This window comes from Oncorhynchus tshawytscha, linkage group LG31, assembly GCF_018296145.1.
Source record: "Oncorhynchus tshawytscha isolate Ot180627B linkage group LG31, Otsh_v2.0, whole genome shotgun sequence".
NCBI lineage: Eukaryota > Metazoa > Chordata > Actinopteri > Salmoniformes > Salmonidae > Oncorhynchus > Oncorhynchus tshawytscha.
In genome coordinates this window covers 36,052,029-36,078,721 of record NC_056459.1, presented here as the reverse complement: position 1 = coordinate 36,078,721, position 26,693 = coordinate 36,052,029, and the positions used below count along the sequence as shown (strand labels likewise).

Genomic DNA, 26,693 nt, shown 5'->3' with positions numbered 1-26,693 from the left:
GATAAACTGCAGTTATTCAATTCCCAGTTTCTCTCCCTTTGATTTCTACTTCTCAGGTGAGGGTTCTGTTTAGGTAAGGGTGTGATGTCTGTACAAAAACAAAACAGGCTATTTTAAGTGTAGAACCATTAGACACCCTATAACCCACACCTACACACTCGTGTATCAATCTGATTGATGGATTGTGTTGTGCAGTAAGCAGGCTCAGGTGTATAACTGTGGCTCCTTCCAACTTCAAAGAATAGGTAAGAGGGCCAAGCATGGAGAATAGTAAGACACTTCATTATTTCTATAACTACGCTATATTGTTTGTCTTTGTGTGTCCGTTCATGTGTTTCAGTATAAAGTACTCTGCAGCCACTTAGTGTGGTGTGGACACCAGGTGAGGACACACACACACAGATTCCCGTTGAACACTGTCTCTTTAACTACCTTATTTCCTCGATAAGTCTCTCTCCTTCACTTCATCCCTCTCTCCTCTTCTCCCTAAATCCTCTAGGTTATATCAGCAGTGTCGGTGAACCCCTCCTTCATCTGGACTGCCTGCATAGAGGGCACAGCATGATCAGAGGTGAGAGGTCACATGGTGGGGTCAACAGGAAGTATTATTGAAGAGATGCTTTACATTTAAATACAGAGAGAGATGCAGTTGTCCCTGAGTTAATGATCCCAGGTCAGTTTATATTATACAGGAAGTATTATTAAAGAGATGTAGTAGTCCCAGAGTTAATGATCCCAGGTCAGTTTATATTATACAGGAAGTATTGTTAAAGAGATGTAGTAGTCCCAGAGTTAATGATCCCAGGTCAGTTTATATTATACAGGAAGTATTATTAAAGAGATGTAGTAGTCCCAGAGTTAATGATCCCAGGTCAGTTTATATTATACAGGAAGTATTATTAAAGAGATGTAGTAGTCCCAGAGTTAATGATCCCAGGTCAGTTTATATTATACAGGAAGTATTATTAAAGAGATGTAGTAGTCCCAGAGTTAATGATCCCAGGTCAGTTTATATTATACAGGAAGTATTATTAAAGAGATGCTTTACATTGAAATACAGACAGAGATGTAGTAGTCCCCGAGTTAATGATCCAAGGTCAGTTTTGCATGTCACCTCCTGATGATTATGAGGCCAGCAGCATACCACCCTGCATACCACTGCTGGCTTGCTTCTGAATCTAAGCAGAGTTGGTCCTGGTCAGTTCCTGGATGGGAGACCAGATGCTGCTGGAAGTGGTGTTGGAGGGCCAGTAGGAGGCACTCTTTCCTCTGGTCTAAAAAATAAAATAAAAATATCCCAATGCCCCAGGGCAGTGATTGGGGACACTGCCCTGTGTAGGGTGCCGTCTTTCGGATGGGATGTTAAACGGGTGTCCTGACTCTCTGAGGTCATTGAAGATCCCATGGCATTTATCGTAAGAGTAGGGGTGTGAGCCCTGGTGTCCTGGCTAAATTCCCAATCTGTCCCTCAAACCACCACGGTCACCTAATAATCCCCAGTTTACAATTGGCTCATTCATCCCCCTCCTCTCCCCTGTAACTATTCCCCAGGTCGTTGCTGTAAATGAGAACGTGTTCTCAGTCAACTTATACTGGTAAAACAGTGGGTTAACTGGTCTAGGAACAGTGGGTTAACTGGTCTAGGAACAGTGGGTTAACTGGCCTAGGAACAGTGGGTTAACTGGTCTAGGAACAGTGGGTTAACTGATCTAGGAACAGTGGGTTAACTGGTCTAGGAACAGTGGGTTAACTGGTCTAGGAACAGTGGGTTAACTGGTCTAGGAACAGTGGGTTAACTGGTCTAGGAACAGTGGGTTAACTGGTTAACTGGCTGGTCTAGGAACAGTGGGTTAACTGGTCTAGGAACAGTGGGTTAACTGGTCTAGGAACAGTGGGTGGGAACAGTGGGTTAACTGGTCTAGGAACAGTGGGTTAACTGGGTTAGGAACAGTGGGTTAACTGATCTAGGAACAGTGGGTTAACTGGTCTAGGAACAGTGGGTTAACTGGTCTAGGAACAGTGGGTTAACTGGTCTAGGAACAGTGGGTTAACTGGTCTAGGAACAGTGGGTTAACTGGTCTAGGACACAGTGGGTTCTAGGAAACTGGTCTAGGAACAGTGGGTTAACTGGTCTAGGAACAGTGGGTTAACTGGTCTAGGAACAGTGGGTTAACAGTGGTAACTGGTCTAGGAACAGTGGGTTAACTGGTCTAGGAACAGTGGGTTAACTGGTCTAGGAACAGTGGGTTAACTGGTCTAGGAACAGTGGGTTAACTGGTCTAGGAACAGTGGGTTAACTGGTCTAGGAACAGTGGGTTAACTGGTCTAGGAACAGTGGGTTAACTGGTCTAGGAACAGTGGGTTAACTGCCTTGTCTCAGTGGGGAAGAAGTGGGGACTGGTCTAGGAACAGTGGGTTAACTGGTTAGGAACAGTGGGTTAATTGGCAGCTCTGGGTTAACTTTGAGTCTAGCAACTTTTAGGAACAGTGGGTTACTAGTCCAACTGGCTAGGAACAGTGGGTTAACTGGTCTAGGAACAGTGGGGTTAACCTACCGTCTAGGAACCTGGTCTAGAATATTAGTGGGTTACTGCCTTGTTCAGGGGAAGAATGTGATTTTTCATTAATCATTTATGCTGTCTTCTACCGCCCCAGAATATTATCAATGTGATTCATTAATCTGTTCTTGATCCTCTGTTTTCTTTCCCTTTCTGTCTTTTACACCTCCCTCTGTTTTTATATTGTACACCAAAATCAAATCAAATTGTATTCGTCACCTGTGCTGACTCTGTACCGTAACACCCTGTATATAGCCTCCACATTGACTCTGTACCGTAACACCCTGTATATAGCCTCCACATTGACTCTGTACCGGTACCCCCTGTATATAGCCTCCACATTGACTCTGTACCGTAATACCCTGTATATAGTCTCCACATTGACTCTGTACCGTAATACCCTGTATATAGTCTCCACATTGACTCTGTACCGTAACACCCTGTATATAGCCTCCACATTGACTCTGTACCGGTACCCCCTGTATATAGCCTCCACATTGACTCTGTACCGGTACCCCCAGTATATAGCCTCCACATTGACTCTGTACCGTAACACCCTGTATATAGCCTCCACATTGACTCTGTAACACCCTGTATATAGCCTCCACATTGACTCTGTACCGTAACACCCTGTATATAGCCTCCACATTGACTCTGTACCGTAATACCCTGTATATAGCATCCACATTGACTCTACCGTAACACCCTGTATATAGCCTCCACATTGACTCTGTACCGTAATACCCTGTATATAGCCTCCACATTGACTCTGTACCGTAACACCCTGTATATAGCCTCCACATTGACTCTGTACCATAATACCCTGTATATAGCCTCCACATTGACTCTGTACCGTAATACCCTGTATTTAGCCTCGCTACTGTTATTTTACTGCTACTCTTTAAATATTTGTTTCACTGAACACTTATTTTTCTTAAAACTGCATTGTTGGTTAAGGGCTTGTAAGTAAGCGTTTCACGCCGAGGTCTACACCTGTTGTATTCGGCGCATGTGACAAATACAATTTGATTTGCGTTTATCCGACAGCGGTTAATTATCCACAAACCATATCCTCTTCTCCGTAGCGCTTTGGGTTCATTTCTCTGACACCGGGTTATTTTGTGTATGTAAATAACTCACATCGGAGAGTTGTCAAACACAATCCTTTACTCAGGTGTTACGGGTCACCACATTGTCAGATAAATACGCAACGCAGACAAGACGAGAGGAAATTAAACGATCAATGGAAAGTTTTTTTTTTTTTGTGTGTAAATAATGATCAATGGTTCAGAGACGTCTTCTGAAACAGGATTACTTGTTATTTGGCCATTGGCTAGTTTTATTGCGAGGAATTCTAATTGGTCAACCACAGGCTAGGGCGGGGTTATAAAACTACATCCTGTCACTTTGTTCTGTGGAGCGAGAACCACCGAGGAGACCATCTACCTCCCTGTAGGATTTGTCCTCTTCGAATAAATCAATTTTCCTCCTCAGATTTGCAGTTTGTGTTATTGAGGAGTAACAGGATTTGCTAACATCCTAAACGGACACTTCATAACGTTTATATAGATATATATAGACAGGTGCCTCACTAGCGCCATCTCTGGGTTAACATTATATTAACAGGCGTAATCTACTGTACACATGACTTCTGTTAAACTGTTCCTTGTAGAGCTGTTTGTAAAAAATAAAATAAAATGCACACCAATGATTTAATGAAAACTGTATTTTTCGACACACAAGTTCTCTGTAGTCTACTGAATATGGCAGACCTAGTTTAGGAATAAATTATATGCAGACAAGCAGACTGTTGATCTACCTTTTTATTGTGATAAAAAAAATAAAAAATTCAGATAAGGGCTTCATTTTTATAGAGTTAAAATAAAATTGTAGCTACAAGGACAATCTACAGAAGAAACAGCCTATAAAAAAAATTGTAAAGACATACTGGTAATTCAAAACAATTAAAAAACACATTTACATTCATTCACAGCCTATAAAAAAATGACAGTGCATCATCATGTCAGTTTAACACGAAATAAAGATTGGTGTGTGTGTGGACAAAAACAAGGCACAAGAAGCTGACACACAGATTGTCGTGAAAAGTGAAATGTTTGCTTTCTACACCCTGTTGCAATGCACATTTCTACCAAACCCAGAAAACAACTATCTTTGTTGTGTCATTTTTGAACATCCAATATTTGGTCCTTACTGCTGAACATAATGAGTCTTTCATATTTGCCTCAAGTAGCTGACTAAGATATAACCAAATGTTTGGTTTGTTTTTCTTATCTATATATTTTTTTTAAAAAGGAGGCCATTGTTGATAGGGATGCTGCAGAGCTGCCATCTATTGCACATTCAAGGTAGCTAGTCTTTAGCTGACTCACACAAAATCAACCAGTGTCAGAATCCTAAAAAAATAACATTTCAACCCCTGAAACTTACAATTTAAACATGAACAGTCATAATATCCTAACGTATAATAATTAAAAACAGTTATGTACGCCGCCTCTCACACCACTCCCTCTAGTTTCAGGACCCAGCCTTGCCCTGGGGAAACTGGCATGATGTCAGGCATGAGTACCACCAGTCCGGTTGGCGCCGTTGAGACCCACTTCAGAGGTACGGACGGGTCATCCAGTATAGTGACCTGAGGAGACAGAAAATAATTCAGGTTATTGCATAACAGGTGCTGCTTTTTGCATATTTGTACCTTATGGGACCAAACACACATGTTAAAGAACCATCAGAGTATAATACTGTGTGTGGTATACTAGAGTATAATACTGTGTGTGGTGTGGTAGAGTATAATACTGTGTGTGGTGTGGTAGAGTATAATACTGTGTGTGGTGTGGTAGAGTATAATACTGTGTGTGGTGTGGTAGAGTATAATACTGTGTGTGGTGTGGTAGAGTATAATACTGTGTGTGGTGTGGTAGAGTATAATACTGTGTGTGGTGTGGTAGAGTATAATACTGTGTGTGGTGTGGTAGAGTATAATACTGTGTGTGGTGTGGTAGAGTAAAATACTGTGTGTGGTATACTAGAGTATAATACTGTGTGTGGTGTGGTAGAGTAAAATACTGTGTGTGGTATGGTAGAGTATAATACTGTGTGTGGTGTGGTAGAGTATAATACTGTGTGTGGTGTGGTAGAGTATAATACTGTGTGTGGTGTGGTAGAGTATAATACTGTGTGTGGTGTGGTAGAGTATAATACTGTGTGTGGTGTGGTAGAGTATAATACCGTGTGTGGTATGGTAGAGTAAAATACTGTGTGTGGTATACTTACATTAGTGTCCGCAGAGGTTTTGGGTGCTGTGAGGTCAAACAGCAGTTTGGAAGGCCATTCCAGTAGTATGGCATAGACTGTGTTGTTCTTCGAGGTGTACCTATGGAAGGGGAGAGAGATAGATGTCTGTATATATACACACACACACAGTCAGGACTTGTTTAAGACTCGGGATGACAGTTGACCAGTAGATGGCAGTAAAATCCCAGTCGGTTATAATTATTATTATTTTTTCACCTTTATTTAACCAGGTAGGACTAGTTGAGAACAAGTTCTCATTTACAACTGCGACCTGGCCAAGATAAAGCAAAGCAGTTCGACAGATACAACACAGAGTTACACATGGAACAAAACAAACACAGTCAATAATACAGTATAATCAAGTCTATAGACGATGTGAGCAAATGAGGTGAGATGAGGTAAAGGCAAAAAAAGGCCATGGTGGCAAAGTAAATACAATATAGCAAGTAAAACACTGGAATGGTAGATTTGCAGTGGAAGAATGTGCAAAGTAGAGAGAAATAATGGGGTGCAAAGGAGCAAAATAAATAAATCAAACAAATACAGTAGGGAAAGAGGTAGTTGTTTGGGCTAAATTATAGATGGGCTATGTACAGGTGCAGTAATCTGGGAGCTGCTCTGACAGCTGGTGCTTAAAGCTAGTGAGGGAGATAAGTGTTTCCAGTTTCAGAGATTTTTGTAGTTCGTTCCAGTCATTGGCAGCAGAGAACTGGAAGGAGAAGCGACCAAAGAAAGAATTGGTTTTGACCAGAGAGATATACCTGCTGGAGCGCGTGCTACAGGTGGGAGATGCTATGGTGACCAGCGAGCTGAGATAAGGGGGGACTTTACCTAGCAGGGTCTTGTAGATGACATGGAGCCAGTGGGTTTGGCGACAATTATTATAATAGTTAATACAATAGAGAAGTAGTAACTTGACTCAAGCCTGTCCAAGACGGATCAATTATTCCACATTTCAGTTCACAAATCTATGTACTGCATTGTCTCCTACCAGACTGTATTGTAATTGTATTGTCTCTTACCAGACTGTATTGTATTGTCTCCTACCAGACTGTATTGTATTGTATTGTCTCCTACCAGACTGTATTGTATTGTATTGTCTCTTACCAGACTGTATTGTATTGTCTCCTACCAGACTGTACTGTAATTGTATTGTCTCCTACCAGACTGTACTGTAATTGTATTGTCTCCTACCAGACTGTACTGTAATTGTATTGTCTACCAGACTACTACCAGACTGTACTGTAATTGTATTGTCTCCTACCAGACTGTACTGTAATTGTATTGTCTCCTACCAGACTGTATTGTATTGTCTCCTACCAGACTGTACTGTAATTGTATTGTCTCCTACCAGACTGTACTGTAATTGTATTGTCTCCTACCAGACTGTACTGTAATTGTATTGTCTCCTACCAGACTGTACTGTAATTGTATTGTCTCCTACCAGACTGTACTGTAATTGTATTGTCTCCTACCAGACTGTACTGTAATTGTATTGTCTCCTACCAGACTGTACTGTAATTGTATTGTCTCCTACCAGACTGTACTGTAATTGTCTCCTACCAGACTGGCACAGTGGTGTTCTCCCCCTGGACCCTCCAGGGTTTGGAGGAGTAGATGGCCTCTCCGTTGACCCCCAGCCAGGCCCCCATGCCCCTCAGCCTCTCCTCAAAGAGAGGGGAGATCATACCATCCTCCATGGGGCCTATGTTCAGCAGGTAGTTACCACCCAGGGCCACCACGTACACCATGTCCTGATGAAACAACAGAGATGTTATATTTATACTTAAAACACACAGGCAGTATCCAGACACATGATACGAGGTAGAGATGTCAATAAACTTAAGATTTTACCAAGTTAGTGACAACTCGTTTATGAAATAGAGACAAGACACCCCCAGTCATCAGCATGCAGAAAGAGAAAGACATCCTGCTGTTACAAAGTGAGCCGAGAAGAAGCTGATAGAGGCCATAGCTCATTGAATAAGCTATAGTCAGATTAGTCCACAAGGAGAGAAGCAAGACCAAAAAACAACAACTCCAAAGTATTCAAACTGAGCCCATAGTGTTTGTCCCCTCAGTACTGATTTCACTTCCTGTGACCTCTAACCGTTATGATGGTGGGCAGGTCCATCAGCTCGATGAGCTTCATGTTTCTTCGGTAACCCCAGGAGTGGTTGTCGATGGACTGGCATTTCTCCCACTTGTGGTTAGGCAGAGAGCCTGGTGTGAACCTGAGAGTGAAGATATATATATATATATATAAAAACACACACAACCCACTGGTTCAAAATGTGTGGCAGGTCTGATATGGTGCCAAGGGTGATAGTCTGTTTGTGTATTCCATGTGTAAATCCTACATGACTGAACAGTTGTAGGCAGAGTCTAGGAAGATTCCACCTAATCAGAGGAGGTGGGGATATTAGCATATGTCTAATGCCATATATATATAATATCTTTCTCATTTATTTATTTATTATATATTTATTTATTTATATATATAATAAATAAATATAATAAATAAATAAGAGAAAGATAAATAAATATATATATATGTATTTATATATATTATATATATATATATATATATATAAATAAATAAATAAATAAAAGAGAAAAATAAATAAATATAATAAATAAATAAATAAAAGAGAAATATATATATATATATCTTTCTCTTATTTATTTATTTATTATATTTATTTATATATATATAATAAATAAATTAAATAAATAAATGAGAAAGATAAATAAATAAACATAAATAAATAAAAAAAGAAAGATATATATATATATATATCTTTCTCTTTTATTATTTATTTATATATATTTATTTATCTTTCTCATTTATTTATTTATTTATTTATTATATATATATAAATAAATGTATATAATAAATAAATAAGAGAAAGATATATATATCTTTTATTTATTTATATTTATTTATTTATTATATATATATAAATAAATAAGAGAAAGATCTATATAGATATATATATATAAATAAATATAAATAAATAAAAATATATTTATTTATTTATTTATAGAAATTAAAAATATATATAAATAAATAAATAAAAATATAATATAAATAAATGAGAAAATATAATATATATCTTTCTATATTTATTTATTTATTATATATATTTATTTATATATATAATAAATAAATATATAAATAAATATAATAAATATTTATTTATTTATTTATTTATATATATATATATTATTTATATATATAATAAATAAATATAATAAATAAATATAATAAATAATATATATAAAAGATATATATATATATTATATATAAATATATATATATTATATATATATTATATATATAAATATATAAATATATATAAATATAAATATATATATATATATATATATAATATATATATATTATATATAAATATAAATATATATATATATATATAAATAAATATATATATATTATATATAAATATATATATATATATATATATAAATATATATATATATATATATATATATATATATATATATATATATATATATATATATAAATATATATATATATATATTTATATATAAATATATATATATTTATATATAATATATAATATATAAATATATATAAATATATATATATATATATATATTATATATAAATATATATATATATATATATAAAAGAGAGAAAGATATACATACAGTACTACCTGACTATTAGTTACTCTGAATAATAGTGTCTGCTAAATTACCCCAAATGTAATGTAAAACAGGTTGGAACCGGTTCAAGGAACAGAAAAGGGAACGAAAGTGACCCATACTGTTCCCGGAACAGAACCTTTATTTTTTTTTAAAGCATGGGAACTAGTTGATAACATTCTCATACATTTCAGCCATTTATCTTGGGTCCCACAAAAAAACTAAAACGCAACACGCAACACAAAGCCCTTCCTGTCACTCAGAATTGTATTTATTTAATGAGGTTAAGTCAGTTACGAACGAATTCTTATTTACAATGACGGCCTAGGAACCTGCCTTGTTCAAGGGCAGAACAGATTTTTACCTCGTCAGCTCGGGGGATTCGACCTAGCAACCTTTCGGTTACTGGCAGAAAATTCTTCCAGTATCTCTGCCTGCCAGATTGAAATCTTAGCCAGTGTGTGTGAGTGTGTAGGCTACCTGCCCTCCAAAGCATGTGGTCTACCGACATTACAATCATCATTCAGAGGATAAAGAGATTGGATTCACTTTTTCCAATGCTAGTTAAGGATACTATTGGCATAGTTACATTTCACATTGGATTTTAACTACAAAAAGTTAAGACAGGTTTTTAATTCTTGCACACACACACAAGCTTGTTTGCTAGCTAGCTCAAAGGACGTTCAGTAACCCCATAGAAGCTGCTTCTCCGTAGGTATAATTCTGTAGGTCTTAATTCAGATAATACATGTCATAAATTCAAGATGCCCAGCGCTTCAAGCCTCCTCATCAACCCCCTCTCCCCACCCTGAAAATAATTCAGTCGCACCTTGTGCCATAGGCTACATGTCTGTCCGTCAAACAACTAGCTTGCCTACTCTAGCCAAACTAGTTGAAGTAATTTAATGAATGTAAAAAATATATATACATATTTTTTTTGTTATCACAGGTTAAAAGAGGAACAGATAGTTCCTATTTAAAACCGGTATTTTTTTTGTGGGGGGTATTGTGGCAGACATTGCAGTTATAATGTTTATCTATGGATTTAGTTAAAGTCATATGATGTACTGACGAGACCTGCTACCTCTGCTAGAACATTTCCCCTTTGTCCCCGTGACTGAATCATGGTGTTGATTTACAGACAGAATGCTGTCATTCCACGTAGCAGTAGACTGAACTAAGGAGAGACGAGAAGGACAAATGGTTTTGGTTCCTTGTGGAAAACATTGTCGAGACAATGAGCATTGAGAAACGGAGCGACAAAACCACAGGCCAACCGCAGTTTCTCAGTTCCATTGTCACCGACCAGTTTGTTTGTGACACCACCCAAAGGGGGGGGGGGGCTGTATTTGATATTTTTCCATATAAACTGAGACAACTCTTCTTTGTTGGTTGAGAGCCCATACACCATTGAGCTGATGTTTAACAAGTCACATTTTTTACAAATCTTAATAAAATTAAAAAAAGTTGTTTGAAGAATCTACAGCCTCTCCTTTCTGGTTGGAATTTCCCCGACAGGGTCGAAACTGGTTCAGAACTTTGTTTTGCTGGTTCTGGACGAGAGCAATAAAAAGAACGTGGTTCTGCTCAGAATGAAACGATTGGAAAAACAAATTGTGGTTCCAACCCCTGAACGCCTAAAGAGATACGATCTAGGGTTCCGTGTTGGTGCTAGAGGGTAGTCTACCTGTCGGCACAGTTGTAGTAACCTCCATGTTTACAGTAACAACCATTCCCCCATCTGTCATTGACCACCACAAAGTCCTGGGGAAGTAGATTGAAATCAGAAGTCAGTGTTGTTCTGGGTTAACAAAAGGGGCAGTAGTGTAGTTCATATTTACAAAGACACAACTTTATGTCCTAATGGGTTTCAGACCAGAAAAAAATGACCAAAGGTAAACGAGTTATCTAGTTGTGACATGTGTCACCGGATCTAAATGTGATCAGGTGCATCTTATGACACATATCACATGACACACACAGTTCTATCTCCAACCCCTAACTGATATATAGGTCAGGTGACACACAGTTCTAACTCCACCCCCTAACTTACATATAGGTCAGGTGACACACAGTTCTAACTTATATATATAGGTCAGGTGACACACAGTTCTAACACCGGGCTCTAACTGACATAGGTCAGGTGACACACAGTTCTAACACCGGGCTCTAACTGACATATAGGTCAGGTGACACAGTTCTAACACCGGGCTCTAACTGACATATAGGTCAGGTGACACAGTTCTAACTCCACCCCTAACTGACATATAGGTCAGGTGACACACAGTTCTAACTCCACCCCCTAACTGACATATAGGTCAGGTGACACACAGTTCTAACTCCACCCCCTAACTGACATATAGGTCAGGTGACACACAGTTCTAACTCCACCCCCTAACTAACAGAGCCCGTGTGTCACCTGACCTAACTAACATAGGTCAGGTGACACACACAGTTCTAACTTCGTGTCATGACATCAGCTAGTACCTAGACAATAACTGGTAAAAACAAATGTCAATAATTTGTCATATCCCTATTGGACCTGGTCAAAAGTGACACACTTCAAAGTGAATAGGGTAGCATTTGGGACGCCCTCCATTTTGCATCTTCCCTCAGCCTCGCTCACCTTGACAGGACTGTCGTTGTAGAGCCAGGCCAGGAATTCTGTTGAGTTCCAGTAGGTGTCAGGAGCTTCCCAATCCCCATCAGACCAGATCAGTTCTGGCTTGTAGGTCATCACCAGGTCAACCAGCTCAGGAAGAGCCTTCCGGAAGACAAACTCCTGGGTCTTGTACCCGGAAGCCTTGTCCTTCAGGTAGAGTGGATGGAACCACTCATACAGGGAGTGGTACAGGCCAAAGTGCAGCCCCTTCCTATGGAAACAGAATGTATGTGAAACGCTGTTATGACCGGAGATCCCACAAACCAACCAGGCCCCATATTCCCAGAGTCTCGGAGTAGGAACGCTGCTCTAGGATCAGGCTATAGGAACTTCCCAAAGAGTCTCGGAGTAGGAACGTTGCTCTAGGATCAGGCTATAGGAACTTCCCAAAGAGTCTCGGAGTAGGAACGTTGCTCTAGGATCAGGCTATAGGAACTTCCTAAAGTTAACACTGATCCTAGATAGTCAAATCAAAATCTAATTTTATTGGTCACATACACATCGTTAGCAGATGTTATTGCGAGTGTAGCGAAATGTCTGGGGAAGCATTGAGAATGGACTGGGAAAGCATTGAGAATGGACTGGGAAAGCATTGAGAATGGACTGGGAAAGCATTGAGAATGGACTGGGAAAGCATTGAGAATGGACTGGGGAAGCATTGAGAATGGACTGGGAAGCATTGAGAATGGACTGGGGAAGCGGTGAGAATGGACTGGGGAAGCCTTGAGAATGGACTGGGGAAGCATTGAGAATGGACTGGGGAAGCATTGAGAATGGACTGGGAAGCATTGAGAATGGACTGGGAAAGCATTGAGAATGGACTGGGAAGCCTTGAGAATGGACTGGGGAAGCCTTGAGAATGGACTGGGGAAGCATTGAGAATGGACTGGGAAAGCATTGAAAATGGACTGGGAAAGCATTGAAAATGGACTGGGAAGCGGTGAGAATGGACTGGGAAAGCATTGAGAATGGACTGGGAAAGCATTGAGAATGGACTGGGAAAGCATTGAGAATGGACTGGGAAAGCATTGAGAATGGACTGGGAAAGCATTGAGAATGGACTGGGAAAGCATTGAGAATGGACTGGGAAAGCATTGAGAATGGACTGGGAAAGCATTGAGAATGGACTGGGAAAGCGGTGAGTGTCTGGGAAAGCATTGAGAATGTCTGGGAAGCGGTGAAAATGGACTGGGAAGCATTGAGAATACATGCCTTGGTTTCCAAACCTGTCTAACCAGAATAACCTGATCTAGGGGAACACAGTCATGTAGTGGTGAAAGAGGCTCTGGGGTGTGGTTTCCCCCAGGTACAGATCTAGGATCAGTTCTCCCCAACCTTAACAGTTAGGGGATGCTGAACTGACTGGAGAACAGTGTCTAGGGGCAACGTCCCCCACGTCCTACCTCTTGCGTACGGCAGCTGCCAGGTCTCCCACCAGGTCTCTGTGTGGTCCAGTGTCCACAGAGTTCCAGTTCCACGAGTCTGCAGACGGCCAGTTACAGAAGCCCTCGTGATGCTTGGATGTGAACACCACATACCTGGCAATGTATGTAAAGTGTACAGCATTACAGATGTGGGGGTCATCATCTCACAAGAAGAAGAATAAAAAAATGTCTGCCCAAGAGCCTAATTTCAATTTAGGAGCATGTGGACAAACTAAGCAGTCGGTTCCTAGGCCCGTTTCAACTTTTCACGAACAATTTATACAAAACAAATAGCCAACTGGACCAGTGCAACCCTTCTGTGTAACGCCTCGATCACACCGACACGCATTTTTGGTCCAACAGAAATACATTCATTTCCAATGCAGTGTTTATCTACCGTATGCATCAAACTGTATGCGCTTAGACGGCTTGGCAGAAATAGTAGCAGAAGGTGAAAGTTGAACGTTTGTTGCACACATATTCAGATGATGTTGCGTACCATTTCGCGCAGTAATACTGTCGGTGTGATTGAGGCGTTCAACGTGCAACCCATATAAAATACTTAGTTAGGTTAGATATCGTTCGTGCACTCTTGTGGAGTAGCCTAATTGAATAAGTATGCCATTAAATAAACTTTAGTCTGCTACTTACTTGGCTCCAGAAGCTTCAAATATTTCAGCCCAGTCATCAGGGTCGAAGAACTGCGCTTTGAAATCGTGCGCAAAATCTGCGTATTTAAAACCCACAGGGTAGTTTTTCTTCATAAACTCAACCTCGTCTGCTCGATGTGCGTCTCTCCACGACTGCCAGAACCACTCACTGAACTGGCCGTACCCGGGCACGGAGAATACCCCCCAGTGAACGAAAATACCGATCTTCGACTCGTCGTACCACACCGGTAACGGACGGGAGTCGATACTTGTCCAATTGGCCGTATACCGCACTCCATTTCCTGACGAGATTGCAACCACTGCAACTAGTAACAAACTCCTCAGAATCAAAGAGGTCATTTTCAGTTCTTTCAGAAAGAACTAAAGTTGACGAAGTGATGCAAACGACGCTGGCATAGCTCTTAAAGCCACTTTGTAGTCCAATGATGTCCCATTATGCAAAGAAAGGCACTCACATGACTTATTTCTGTTGCGGTTGGGGTGAAAACACCTGTGTGACGCTAGCGACAACAAGGATAGTGGAATCTGGGCTTTGCCTTTAAAATAAAAGTCCCCAATTGAAAGTGATTCAAACGATACTAATAGTGGAATCATGACATATTTGGACTAGATAATGCTAAACAAGATCAGAATGTTGTTATATAAATTCAACTAAATACAATAATTAATTTAATTTGACAACAACAAACAAGTAAGCTCCATAGATAAGGCTGTACATTGCAATATGTATTAGTATTTATGTTTAACCTTTATTTAACTAGGCAAGTCAGTTAAGAACCAATTGTCATTTACAATGACGGCCTACGCCAGCCAAACCCGGACGACGCTGGGCCAATTGTGCAGGGTTCCATAGCCGCAGGCAGAACAGTTGAAACTGGAGCAGCAGCACGACCAGGTGGACTGGGGACAGCAAGGAGTCATCATGCCAGGTAGTCCTGGGGCATGGTCCTAGGGCTCAGGTCCTCTGAGAGAGAGAAAGAGAGTATTAGAGAGGACACCAGATAAGACAAGACAGGCGGTTGATTTGATTTGACAGGAGAAGTACTGCAGATATAACAGACGGACCCTAGCTCCCGACACAAACTATTGCAGCATAAATACTGGAGGCTGAGACAGGAGGGGTCAGGAGACACTGTGGCCCCATCCGATGATACCCCGAGACAGGGCCAAACAGGCAGGATATAACCCCACCCACTTTGCCAAAGAACAGCCCCCACGCCACTAGAGAGATATCTTCAACCACCAACTTAATATCCTGAGACAAGGCCAAGTAAACCGTCCAATATATCTTCACCGGCTTCGAGGGCATTATCACTTTTATATAACGGGTTACCGTAGAAACCGCACACTGCTCTCGATAGTATCACTGATCTTTAATAAGCTTTACGTATCGTCCTCACATGAGGCCGATACACGGGGTCATTTATTTTGAAGGCGAACTGCAAATTCCACTATTGTGGCTCCTCCTTATTGTCACGAGCCTCTGAAAACACGAACTAAGCAGGTTCTGCAGGAAACTGTATTTTATGAAAAAGTTATTCATGATAAACTTCACCATACATAAACTAACACACACAGTTTATTAGAAGTTTACAATGACTAAATTGTAGGTAGGGAAGAGTGGGGTAGATTGAGCCAAATGGATAGATAGATATTACTAGTCATATGTACAGGGAGAGTAGGGTAGATTGAGACAAAGGGATAGATAGATTAGATATTACTAGTCACATGTACAGGGATGCAGATGTAATTAAAACCAAATCCAATGTTATGTGTCACGTGCATCGAATACCACCAGTGTAGACCTCACAGTGAAATGCTGAATACAACAGGTGTAGTAGACCTTACAGTGAAATGCTGAATACAACAGGTGTAGACCTTAGTGAAATGCTGAATACAACAGGTGTAGTAGACCTCACAGTGAAATGCTGAATACAACAGGTGTAGTAGACCTCACAGTGAAATGCTGAATACAACAGGTGTAGTAGACCTCACAGTGAAATGCTGAATACAACAGGTGTAGTAGACCTCACAGTGAAATGCTGAATACAACAGGTGTAGACCTCACAGTGAAATGCTGAATACAACAGGTGTAGACCTCACAGTGAAATGCTGAATACAACAGGTGTAGTAGACCCCACAGTGAAATGCTGAATACAACAGGTGTAGTAGACCTCATAGTGAAATGCTGAATACAACAGGTGTAGTAGACCTCATAGTGAAATGCTGAATACAACAGGTATAGACCTCACAGTGAAATGCTATATACAGGGGGTACCGGTACAGAGTCAATGTGGAGGCTATATACAGGGGGTACCGGTACAGAGTCAATGTGGAGGCTATATACAGGGGGTACCAGTACAGAGTCAATGTGGAGGCTATATACAGGGGGTACCGGTACAGAGTCAATGTGGAGACTATATACTGGGGGTACCGGTACAGAGTCAATGTGGAGGCTATATACAGGGGGTACCGGTACAGAGTCAATGTGGAGGCTATATACAGGGTATTACGGTACAGAGTCAATGTGGAGGCTATATACAGGGGTACCGGTACAGGGTCAATGTGGAGGCTATATACAGGGGGTACCGGTACAGAGTCAATGTGGAGACTATATACAGGGGGTACCGGTACAGAGTCAATGTGGAGGCTATATACAGGGGGTACCGGTACAGAGTCAATGTGGAGGCTATATACAGGGGGTACCGGTACAGAGTCAATGTGGAGGCTATATACAGGGGGTACCGGTACAGAGTCAATGTGGAGGCTATATACAGGGTATTACGGTACAGAGTCAATGTGGAGACTATATACAGGGTATTACGGTACAGAGTCAATGTGGAGGCTATATACAGGGGGTACCGGTACAGAGTCAATGTGGAGGCTATATACAGGGTGTTACGGTACAGAGTCAATGTGGAGACTATATACAGGGGGTACCGGTACAGAGGCAATGTGGAGGCTATATACAGGGGGTACCGGTACAGAGTCAATGTGGAGGCTATATACTGGGGGTACCGGTACAGAGTCAATGTGGAGGCTATATACAGGGGGTACCGGTACAGAGGCAATGTGGAGGCTATATACAGGGGGTACCGGTACAGAGTCAATGTGGAGGCTATATACAGGAGGTACCAGTACAGAGTCAATGTGGAGGCTATATACAGGGTATTACGGTACAGAGTCAATGTGGAGGTTGTATACAGGGGGTACCGGTACAGAGGCAATGTGGAGGCTATATACAGGGGGTACCGGTACAGAGTCAATGTGGAGGCTATATACAGGGTATTACGGTACAGAGTCAATATGGAGGCTATATACAGGGGTACCGGTACAGAGTCAATGTGGAGACTATATACTGGGGTACCGGTACAGAGTCAATGTGGAGGCTATATACAGGGGGTACCGGTACAGAGTCAATGTGGAGGCTATATACAGGGTGTTACGGTACAGAGTCAATGTGGAGGCTATATACAGGGGTACCGGTACAGGGTCAATGTGGAGGCTATATACAGGGGGTACCAGTACAGAGTCAATGTGGAGGCTATATACAGGGGTACCGGTACAGAGTCAATGTGGAGGCTATATACAGGGGTACCGGTACAGAGTCAATGTGGAGGCTATATACAGGGGTACCGGTACAGAGTCAATGTGGAGACTATATACAGGGGGTACCGGTACAGAGTCAATGTGGAGGCTATATACAGGGGTACCGGTACAGAGTCAATGTGGAGGCTATATACAGGGGTACCGGTACAGAGTCAATGTGGAGGCTATATACAGGGGTACCGGTACAGAGTCAATGTGGAGGCTATATACAGGGTATTACGGTACAGAGTCAATGTGGAGACTATATACAGGGTATTACGGTACAGAGTCAATGTGGAGGCTATATACAGGCGGTACCGGTACAGAGTCAATGTGGAGGCTATATACAGGGTGTTACGGTACAGAGTCAATGTGGAGACTATATACAGGGTGTTACGGTACAGAGTCAATGTGGAGGCTATATACAGGGTATTACGGTACAGAGTCAATGTGGAGGCTATATACAGGGTGTTACGGTACAGAGTCAATGTGGAGGCTATATACAGGGTATTATTACGGTACAGAGTCAATGTGGAGGCTATATACAGGGGGTACCGGTACAGAGTCAATGTGGAGGCTATATACAGGGTGTTACGGTACAGAGTCAATGTGGAGACTATATACAGGGTGTTACGGTACAGAGTCAATGTGGAGGCTATATACAGGGGTACCGGTACAGAGTCAATGTGGAGGCTATATACAGGGTGTTACGGTACAGAGTCAATGTGGAGGCTATATACAGGGTGTTACGGTACAGAGTCAATGTGGAGACTATATACAGGGTGTTACGGTACAGAGTCAATGTGGAGGCTATATACAGGGTATTACGGTACAGAGTCAATGTGGAGGCTATATACAGGGGGTACCGGTACAGAGTCAATGTGGAGGCTATATACAGGGTATTACGGTACAGAGTCAATGTGGAGACTATATACAGGGGGTACCGGTACAGAGTCAATGTGGAGACTATATACAGGGTGTTACGGTACAGAGTCAATGTGGAGACTATATACAGGGTATTACGGTACAGAGTCAATGTGGAGGCTATATACAGGGGGTACCGGTACAGAGTCAATGTGGAGGCTATATACAGGGTGTTACGGTACAGAGTCAATGTGGAGACTATATACAGGGTGTTCCGGTACAGAGTCAATGTGGAGGCTATATACAGGGTATTACGGTACAGAGTCAATGTGGAGGCTATATACAGGGTGTTACGGTACAGAGTCAATGTGGAGGCTATATACAGGGTATTACGGTACAGAGTCAATGTGGAGGCTATATACAGGGGGTACCGGTACAGAGTCAATGTGGAGGCTATATACAGGGTGTTACGGTACAGAGTCAATGTGGAGACTATATACAGGGTGTTACGGTACAGAGTCAATGTGGAGGCTATATACAGGGGTACCGGTACAGAGTCAATGTGGAGGCTATATACAGGGTGTTACGGTACAGAGTCAATGTGGAGGCTATATACAGGGTGTTACGGTACAGAGTCAATGTGGAGACTATATACAGGGTGTTACGGTACAGAGTCAATGTGGAGGCTATATACAGGGTATTACGGTACAGAGTCAATGTGGAGGCTATATACAGGGGGTACCGGTACAGAGTCAATGTGGAGGCTATATACAGGGTATTACGGTACAGAGTCAATGTGGAGACTATATACAGGGGTACCGGTACAGAGTCAATGTGGAGACTATATACAGGGTGTTACGGTACAGAGTCAATGTGGAGACTATATACAGGGTATTACGGTACAGAGTCAATGTGGAGGCTATATACAGGGGTACCGGTACAGAGTCAATGTGGAGACTATATACAGGGTATTACGGTACAGAGTCAATGTGGAGGCTATATACAGGGGTACCGTACAGAGTCAATGTGGAGGCTATATACAGGGGTACCAGTACAGAGTCAATGTGGAGGCTATATACAGGGGTACCAGTACAGAGTCAATGTGGAGACTATATACAGGGTGTTACGGTACAGAGTCAATGTGGAGACTATATACAGGGGTACCGGTACAGAGTCAATGTGGAGACTATATACAGGGTGTTACGGTACAGAGTCAATGTGGAGACTATATACAGGAGGTACCGGTACAGAGTCAATGTGGAGACTATATACATGGTATTACGGTACAGAGTCAATGTGGAGGCTATATACAGGGTGTTACGGTACAGAGTCAATGTGGAGACTATATACAGGAGGTACCGGTACAGAGTCAATGTGGAGACTATATACATGGTATTACGGTACAGAGTCAATGTGGAGGCTATATACAGGAGGTACCGGTACAGAGTCAATGTGGAGGCTATATACAGAGGGGTACCGGTACAGAGTCAATGTGGAGGCTATATACAGGGGTACCGGTACAGAGTCAATGTGGAGACTATATACAGGGGTACCGGTACAGAGTCAATGTGGAGACTATATACAGGGTGTTACGGTACAGAGTCAATGTGGAGGCTATATACAGGGTGTTACGGTACAGAGTCAATGTGGAGGCTATACACAGGGTATTACGGTACAGAGTCAATGTGGAGGCTATATACAGGGTATTACGGTACAGAGTCAATGTGGAGGTTGAGCCGATGTAAGTGTTTTCTTCCCTGGTGTAATGCATTATCACTGGTTTACGTGGTAACAACCCAGCCTATGTTAAAAGTACAAAGTGTTTCGTGAGGTGTTAACAGCTGTGTTTAAATAATGCTTCAAACGATTACATAGACAAGAAAAGTGATTGTGGTGAATTGTCGTCGGGAAATAAAGATAGACATGGTTTTAAAAGGTCGTGGTAATATTTAATTCAGTACAGAAATATGTAGGTGGATCAATTTACTCTGTCCCTCAATTTAACCCGGAATAAACTATGACAAGAGAACAACATTTTTTGGACAAAGTCTGTTTACATATTTTTATATATTTTTTTAACTTTCCTTGAATTGACATGAATTCTGATTATTTCCGGAGATACACAACATCCGGAAATATACACTGAACAAAAATATAAACGCAACATGCAACAATTTACTGAGTTACAGTGCATATAAGGAACTCAGTCAATTTAAATAAATTTGGTCCTAATGTATGGATTTTCACATGACTGGGAATTAAGATATGCGTCTGTTGGTCACAGATACCTTAAAAAAACAAAAACAATGTAGGGGCGCGGATCAGAAAACCAGTCCCACCTAGAGTGACTACCTTTTGCCTCATGCAGCGCGACACATGGAGTTGATGAGGCTGTTGCATGGAGTTGATGAGGCTGTTGCATGGAGTTGATGAGGCTGTTGCATGGAGTTGATGAGGCTGTTGCATGGAGTTGATGAGGCTGTTGCATGGAGTTGATGAGGCTGTTGCATGGAGTTGATGAGGCTGTTGCATGGAGTTGAAGCTGTTGCATGGAGTTGATGAGGCTGTTGAGGACAAGACACCTGCTGTTTCCATGCTATAGGGGCGTATCATCACCTGATGCATTGTGCCACCAAGACAATGCACAATGCCTTTCTCCTAGGGAAGAGACGTCTTTCTCCTCGGGACAACGCTAGGGACAACGTCTTTCTCCTAGGGACAACTAGGGACAACATCTTTCTCCTAGGGACAACACAATGTCTTTCTCCTAGGGGACAATGTCTTTCTCCTAGGGACACACATCTTTCTCCTAGGGACAACACAATGTCTTTCTAGGGACCACAAGGGACAATGTCTTTCTCCTAGGGACAACACAATGTCTTTCTCCTAGGGCACAATGTCTTTCTCGTCTTTCTCCTAGGGACAACACAATGCCTTTCTCCTAGGGACAACACAATGCCTTTCTCCTAGTTACAACACAATGTCTTTCTCCTAGGGACAACACAATGCCTTTCTCCTAGGGACAACACAATGCCTTTCTCCTAGGGACAACACAATGCCTTTCTCCTAGGGACAACACAATGTCTTTCTCCTAGGGACAACACAATGTCTTTCTCCTAGGGACAACACAATGCCTTTCTCCTAGGGACAACACAATGCCTTTCTCCTAGGGACAACACAATGTCTTTCTCCTAGGGAAAACCCAGTCCTCTTATGGTCATGCAGTTCTGATTCTGTTCCACAGTTTTTTTGGTAGAAAATAGTAGCCAAGACAAAGTTAACATGGACCTCTGTCTCAGTCTTGGATTGTTCCCCTAATTAAACCACTGGGGGAGGAAGACTGCAAGATAGGACTAAAACTGTGTCTGAAAGTTAAATTCTTCCTTTCCTTGTCTCCTCTCCTTCATGTCCACTGTGGTTGGGATCTCTGACAGTCGTCTGTGTGGTTTCCCCTTCTCCCCCAGGTCCTCTATAATCCCTCCCCCGGCCTCCATGTCATCAGCATCATCCCTGAACCTGGGCCAATCACTGTCTCCGTCCCCGCGTTCCATGGCCTCTGGTTGGCCGTCGAGGTTGATGTGGGCGGGAGGTGAGTCGTCGTGGCCCGTGGTCGTAACACAGGTACAGTTGTCACACAGGCCAAAGCGTTTCAGTCCGTGGGACAGGGCTCCAGTGAAGCTTCGTCTGCACCCCTTACAAACCACGGGCCAACTGGAACGGTGCACCTGGGTATCAGAGACAAAGACATGTAAACATCGTCATCACACACACACACACACACACACACACACACACACCTGGGTATCAGAGACAAAGACATGTAAACATCGTCATCAACACACACACACACCTGGGTATCAGAGACAAAGACATGTAAACATCGTCATCAATACACACACACACACACACACACACCTGGGTATCAGAGACAAAGACATGTAAACATCGTCATCACACACACACACACACACACACACACACACACACACACACACACACACACACACAGAGACTCCATTATATAATGAAAACAAGAGGGCTGAAATGATTAAAGCATTGAAGCATTGAAGCTCACTAAAGGCTTCAGTCATATAAAAATGATAATTATATCCGAACTGGTTCTCTATCAGATTAGTAAGAATGTCTCACCCCGTGTTCAAGAGTGTCCCTTTATTCAGATTACAACCTCTTACTTTCGGTTATTTGAAAAGGAAAATCTCCAAAATAATTGCTATTTTTAAAACAATCCATAAAAGTCTGGTTGGGAATTTCAGTTTTATTCCAGGAAGGACAGAACAAATATTACAATAAAATATAATAATAATTGATTAAAAAATATATATATATTATTCTGGGAAAAATATATTTTTAAATAGTTTTATAATCTTTGTTAATGATATCATAAATATGACTGTTGGAGTCGTCGGCTAACAAAAATATATCCAAATGTATCACTCCAAAAACAACAACTAATTGATTGTAGCCTTACGGCAAAAACTGGAAACAACAAGTAGAAGGGCAAGAAAGTGTTTAAATTAAAGACCAAAATTGTGAAAAGAAAATGTACAGCTGTACCATACAGGTTGCAAAATAGTTGGGAGGACATTTTCAATGTGTCGATATGACATTTGTGGGAGTGGTTGAAAAAAACTAGTTTTAATGACTCTTAAGTAAACTTCCCACTTCAACTGTAGGTTGGAGTCATTAAAACCACTCCCACAAATGTAGCTTGTTTTGGTACTGTCCATATGTAGCTTGTTTGGTACTTGTTAACGTATCTTGTTTTGGTACTGTCCAGCTTGTTTTGGTACGAACAATCTACTATAGATCTTGTTTTTTGTTTTGGTACTGTTCATATGTAGCTTGTTTTGGTACTGTCCATATGTAGCTTGTTTTGGTACTGTCCATATGTAGCTTGTTTTTGCTTGTTTTGTACTGTGATGTTCATATGTAGCTTGTTTTGGTACTGTCCATATGTAGCTTGTTTTGGTACTGTCCATATGTAGCTTGTTTTGGTACTGTCCATATGTAGCTTGTTTTGGTACTTGTTTTGTCCATATGTAGCTTGTTTTGGTACTGTCCATATGTAGCTTGTTTTGGTACTGTCCATATGTAGCTTGTTTTGGTACTGTCCATATGTAGCTTGTTTTGGTACTGTCCATATGTAGCTTGTTTTTTGGTACTGTTCCATATGTAGCTTGTTTTGGTACTGTTCATATGTAGCTTGTTTTGGTACTGTTCATATGTAGCTTGTTTTGGTACTGTCCATATGTAGCTTGTTTTGGTACTGTCCATATGTAGCTTGTTTTGGTACTGTTCATATGTAGCTTGTTTTGGTACTGTTCATATGCTTGTTTTGTTGCTGTCCATATGTAGCTTGTTTTGGTACTGTTCATATGTAGCTTGTTTTGGTACTGTTCATATGTAGCTTGTTTTGGTACTGTCCATATGTAGCTTGTTTTGGTAGTGTTCCCATCAATGTCTGTCTTTGTATTTTTACACACACCAGACACACACAGACACACACACACACACACTCTCTCTTACGCTGAGTGAGTGACTGCGGAGGTGTTCCTGCCTTGTGAACCTCTTGCCACATGTCTCACAGGGGAAGGGTCTCTCTCCAGTGTGACAGCGGATGTGTCTCTTCAGGATGCCCTTCTGCTTGGCGGTGTACGGGCAGAACGGACACTTGTGGAGCTTCACCGGCACTAACAAGCCATCACCTGCAGGGGAGGAGAGTCAATTAAACAATGAACTATACACACTGTTACCACCAAACACCTGCAGCATTAATAAGTCCTTCAGTCGATATTATAAAGTTAATATAATGTCACAATTTGGTATTTTTTAAAAGCAAATATTCTTGTCAGGAAAGTAGAAAGAAACCCTCTGGCCCCTAAAACCAAAGCCTAAACCAAAGCCTGAACCAAAGCCTGAACCAAAGCCTGAACCAAAGCCTGAACCAAAGCCTAAACCAAAGCCTGAACCAAAGCCTAAACCAAAGCCTGAACCAAAGCCTGAACCAAAGCCTGAACCAAAGCCTAAACCAAAGCCTAAACCAAAGCCTGAACCAAAGCCTGAACCAAAGCCTGAACCAAAGCCTAAACCAAAGCCTAAACCAAAGCCTAAACCAAAGCCTAAACCAAAGCCTAAACCAAAGCCTGAACCAAAGCCTGAACCAAAGCCTAAACCAAAGCCTAAACCAAAGCCTAAACCAAAGCCTAAACCAAAGCCTAAACCAAAGCCTGAACCAAAGCCTGAACCAAAGCCTGAACCAAAGCCTGAACCAAAACCTGAACCAAAGCCTGAACCAAAGCCTGAACCAAAGCCTGAACCAAAGCCTGAACCAAAGCCTGAACCAAAGCCTGAACCAAAGCCTGAACCAAAGCCTGAACCAAAGCCTGAACCAAAGCCTAAACCAAAGCCTGAACCAAAGCCTGAACCAAAGCCTGATAGTGGCAAGAAAACAACAACAACAACAAAAAAGAAACAAGAAGAAATTAAAGTTTCATATAAAACCTTATAGAGATAAAACTAACTGAATGTAATTACCTGTGTCCTCTCCGTACCAGTCGCTCTGTATCTCCATGATAGAGGACCCACCCATCCCCAGACCCTCATCCACCCTGCCTCCCCCACCCCAGAGGCCCATTCCCTGGGCAAACATCTGTCCCTGCTCCCCTCTGTCCCTGTGGGGGCTGGAGCCGCCTCTCAACAGCACATCCATGAACTGCCTGGCGTGGCAGCCCCCGAAGCCCAGGGAGGAGCGCTCGCTGCTGGGGGAAGGGCTGGAGGATGCCAGCCTGTCATGGAGGTGGTCTGGGTGGTGGGTGTGGAGGGGGGGTCCCATAAACAACGTCAGGTCTTTGGTATCGGGAGACCCGTCCTCGGGCTCGTCATCGGGGTCGTACTCGATCTTGGGGCGCACTAGTTCTAGGGTCAACCCAGAGGAAAGGGGGTTCATCACATGGTCCCCATGTCCATGTGGGGTCCGGCCCACAATAATATGAGATGGGAACTCCCCTCTGGAGCTGCAGTCGCTCTCAGAGTCTCTGCTAGGGCCGGGGGGCGTGGGGACCCTGGGGAGGGCTGCTGCCGAGGATGGGGGGTCTGTGACAGTGGAAGGGGGGGATTCTGAACGTACATGAGTAACTCCATCTCCCTCTAGTGACAACGAAGGAAGAGTTACAGAGGCGGTGGAAGAGGGAGGTGGCATGGCTGGGGTTCCACTGTCAGCCGGACCGTCTCTCTCCTTCTCTTTGTTTCTATCTCTGTCTTTCTCCCTGTTACAGATCTCCAGAGAGGAGCGGATGTAGCCTTTACAGAAGGACACCACGTCAGTCATCTGGAGGTAGCTGGCCGCTGACATCACCTCGATGACGTTGTCGCTGCGCAGGTCCAGTCGGCCCGAGTACAGGAAGTCCAGGATGGAGGAGAAGGCCTCGGCCGTCACGATGTCCAGAGAGGCTGTACTGTGGTGCTGACCGCTGTCCTGAGGAGGGTGGTAGAGAGATTCAAGGAAGTAAAGTATATTGTAAACAGGCTATAAAACTAGATTAGCACTTAGATCAGAGTTTACTCAACCAGTGTCCTTTCCACAGGAGTGCCATGGGCCAACTGGGTTACTATTTATTATCAATTTACCTTTATTTTTAAACACGTGAAAGCATCTAGTAAAATAATACACAGGCTCCTTAATTACACATTGTATCAATCCCACGTCCAACTTAATAAAACGACTCACCTGTAGGTAGTGGACCAATAGGGCTCGGAAGTAGCCGCTGCCGGCGAATAGGACGTTGCGATGGGCCTTGAAGACCCGCCCCTCCACGACTATACTGCAGTCACAGAAGAAGTCTCTCTTCCGCTGCTCATTGAGCTCACACAGCAGCTTGGACTGGTAGCCTGACACCTCCAT

General features: G+C 42.1%; 2 protein-coding genes and 1 long non-coding RNA gene across 4 annotated transcripts; 1 reads left to right on the top strand and 2 right to left on the bottom strand.

The window, feature by feature from the left end:
- LOC121841466 lies at positions 1 to 26,192 on the top strand. Its single transcript, XR_006080489.1, has 3 exons — positions 1 to 571; positions 22,237 to 22,361; positions 26,068 to 26,192. It is a non-coding gene; the product is annotated as an uncharacterized LOC121841466 (long non-coding RNA).
- LOC112240044 (tissue alpha-L-fucosidase) lies at positions 4,367 to 14,807 on the bottom strand. 2 transcript variants are annotated; one of them, XM_024408417.2, is made up of 8 exons: positions 14,301 to 14,806; positions 13,629 to 13,763; positions 12,190 to 12,436; positions 11,251 to 11,327; positions 7,984 to 8,107; positions 7,437 to 7,627; positions 5,853 to 5,952; positions 4,367 to 5,211 (listed from the first exon to the last, which is right to left on the bottom strand). In XM_024408417.2, the coding sequence occupies exons 1-8, from the start codon at positions 14,657 to 14,659 to the stop codon at positions 5,074 to 5,076; spliced, it is 1,371 nt and encodes a 456-aa protein (XP_024264185.1). In that variant the 5' UTR covers positions 14,660 to 14,806; the 3' UTR covers positions 4,367 to 5,073. The 2 variants fall into 2 exon arrangements, with proteins under 2 accessions (XP_024264185.1, XP_042165849.1); XM_042309915.1 differs by lacking the exons at positions 4,367 to 5,211; positions 5,853 to 5,952 and adding an exon at positions 7,098 to 7,168 and having other exon boundaries at positions 7,411 to 7,627; positions 14,301 to 14,807.
- On the bottom strand, positions 21,686 to 26,693 carry zbtb8b (zinc finger and BTB domain containing 8B). The gene is made up of 4 exons (XM_042309914.1): positions 26,520 to 26,693; positions 25,328 to 26,267; positions 24,320 to 24,498; positions 21,686 to 22,497 (listed from the first exon to the last, which is right to left on the bottom strand). The coding sequence occupies exons 1-4, from the start codon at positions 26,691 to 26,693 to the stop codon at positions 22,126 to 22,128; spliced, it is 1,665 nt and encodes a 554-aa protein (XP_042165848.1). The 3' UTR covers positions 21,686 to 22,125.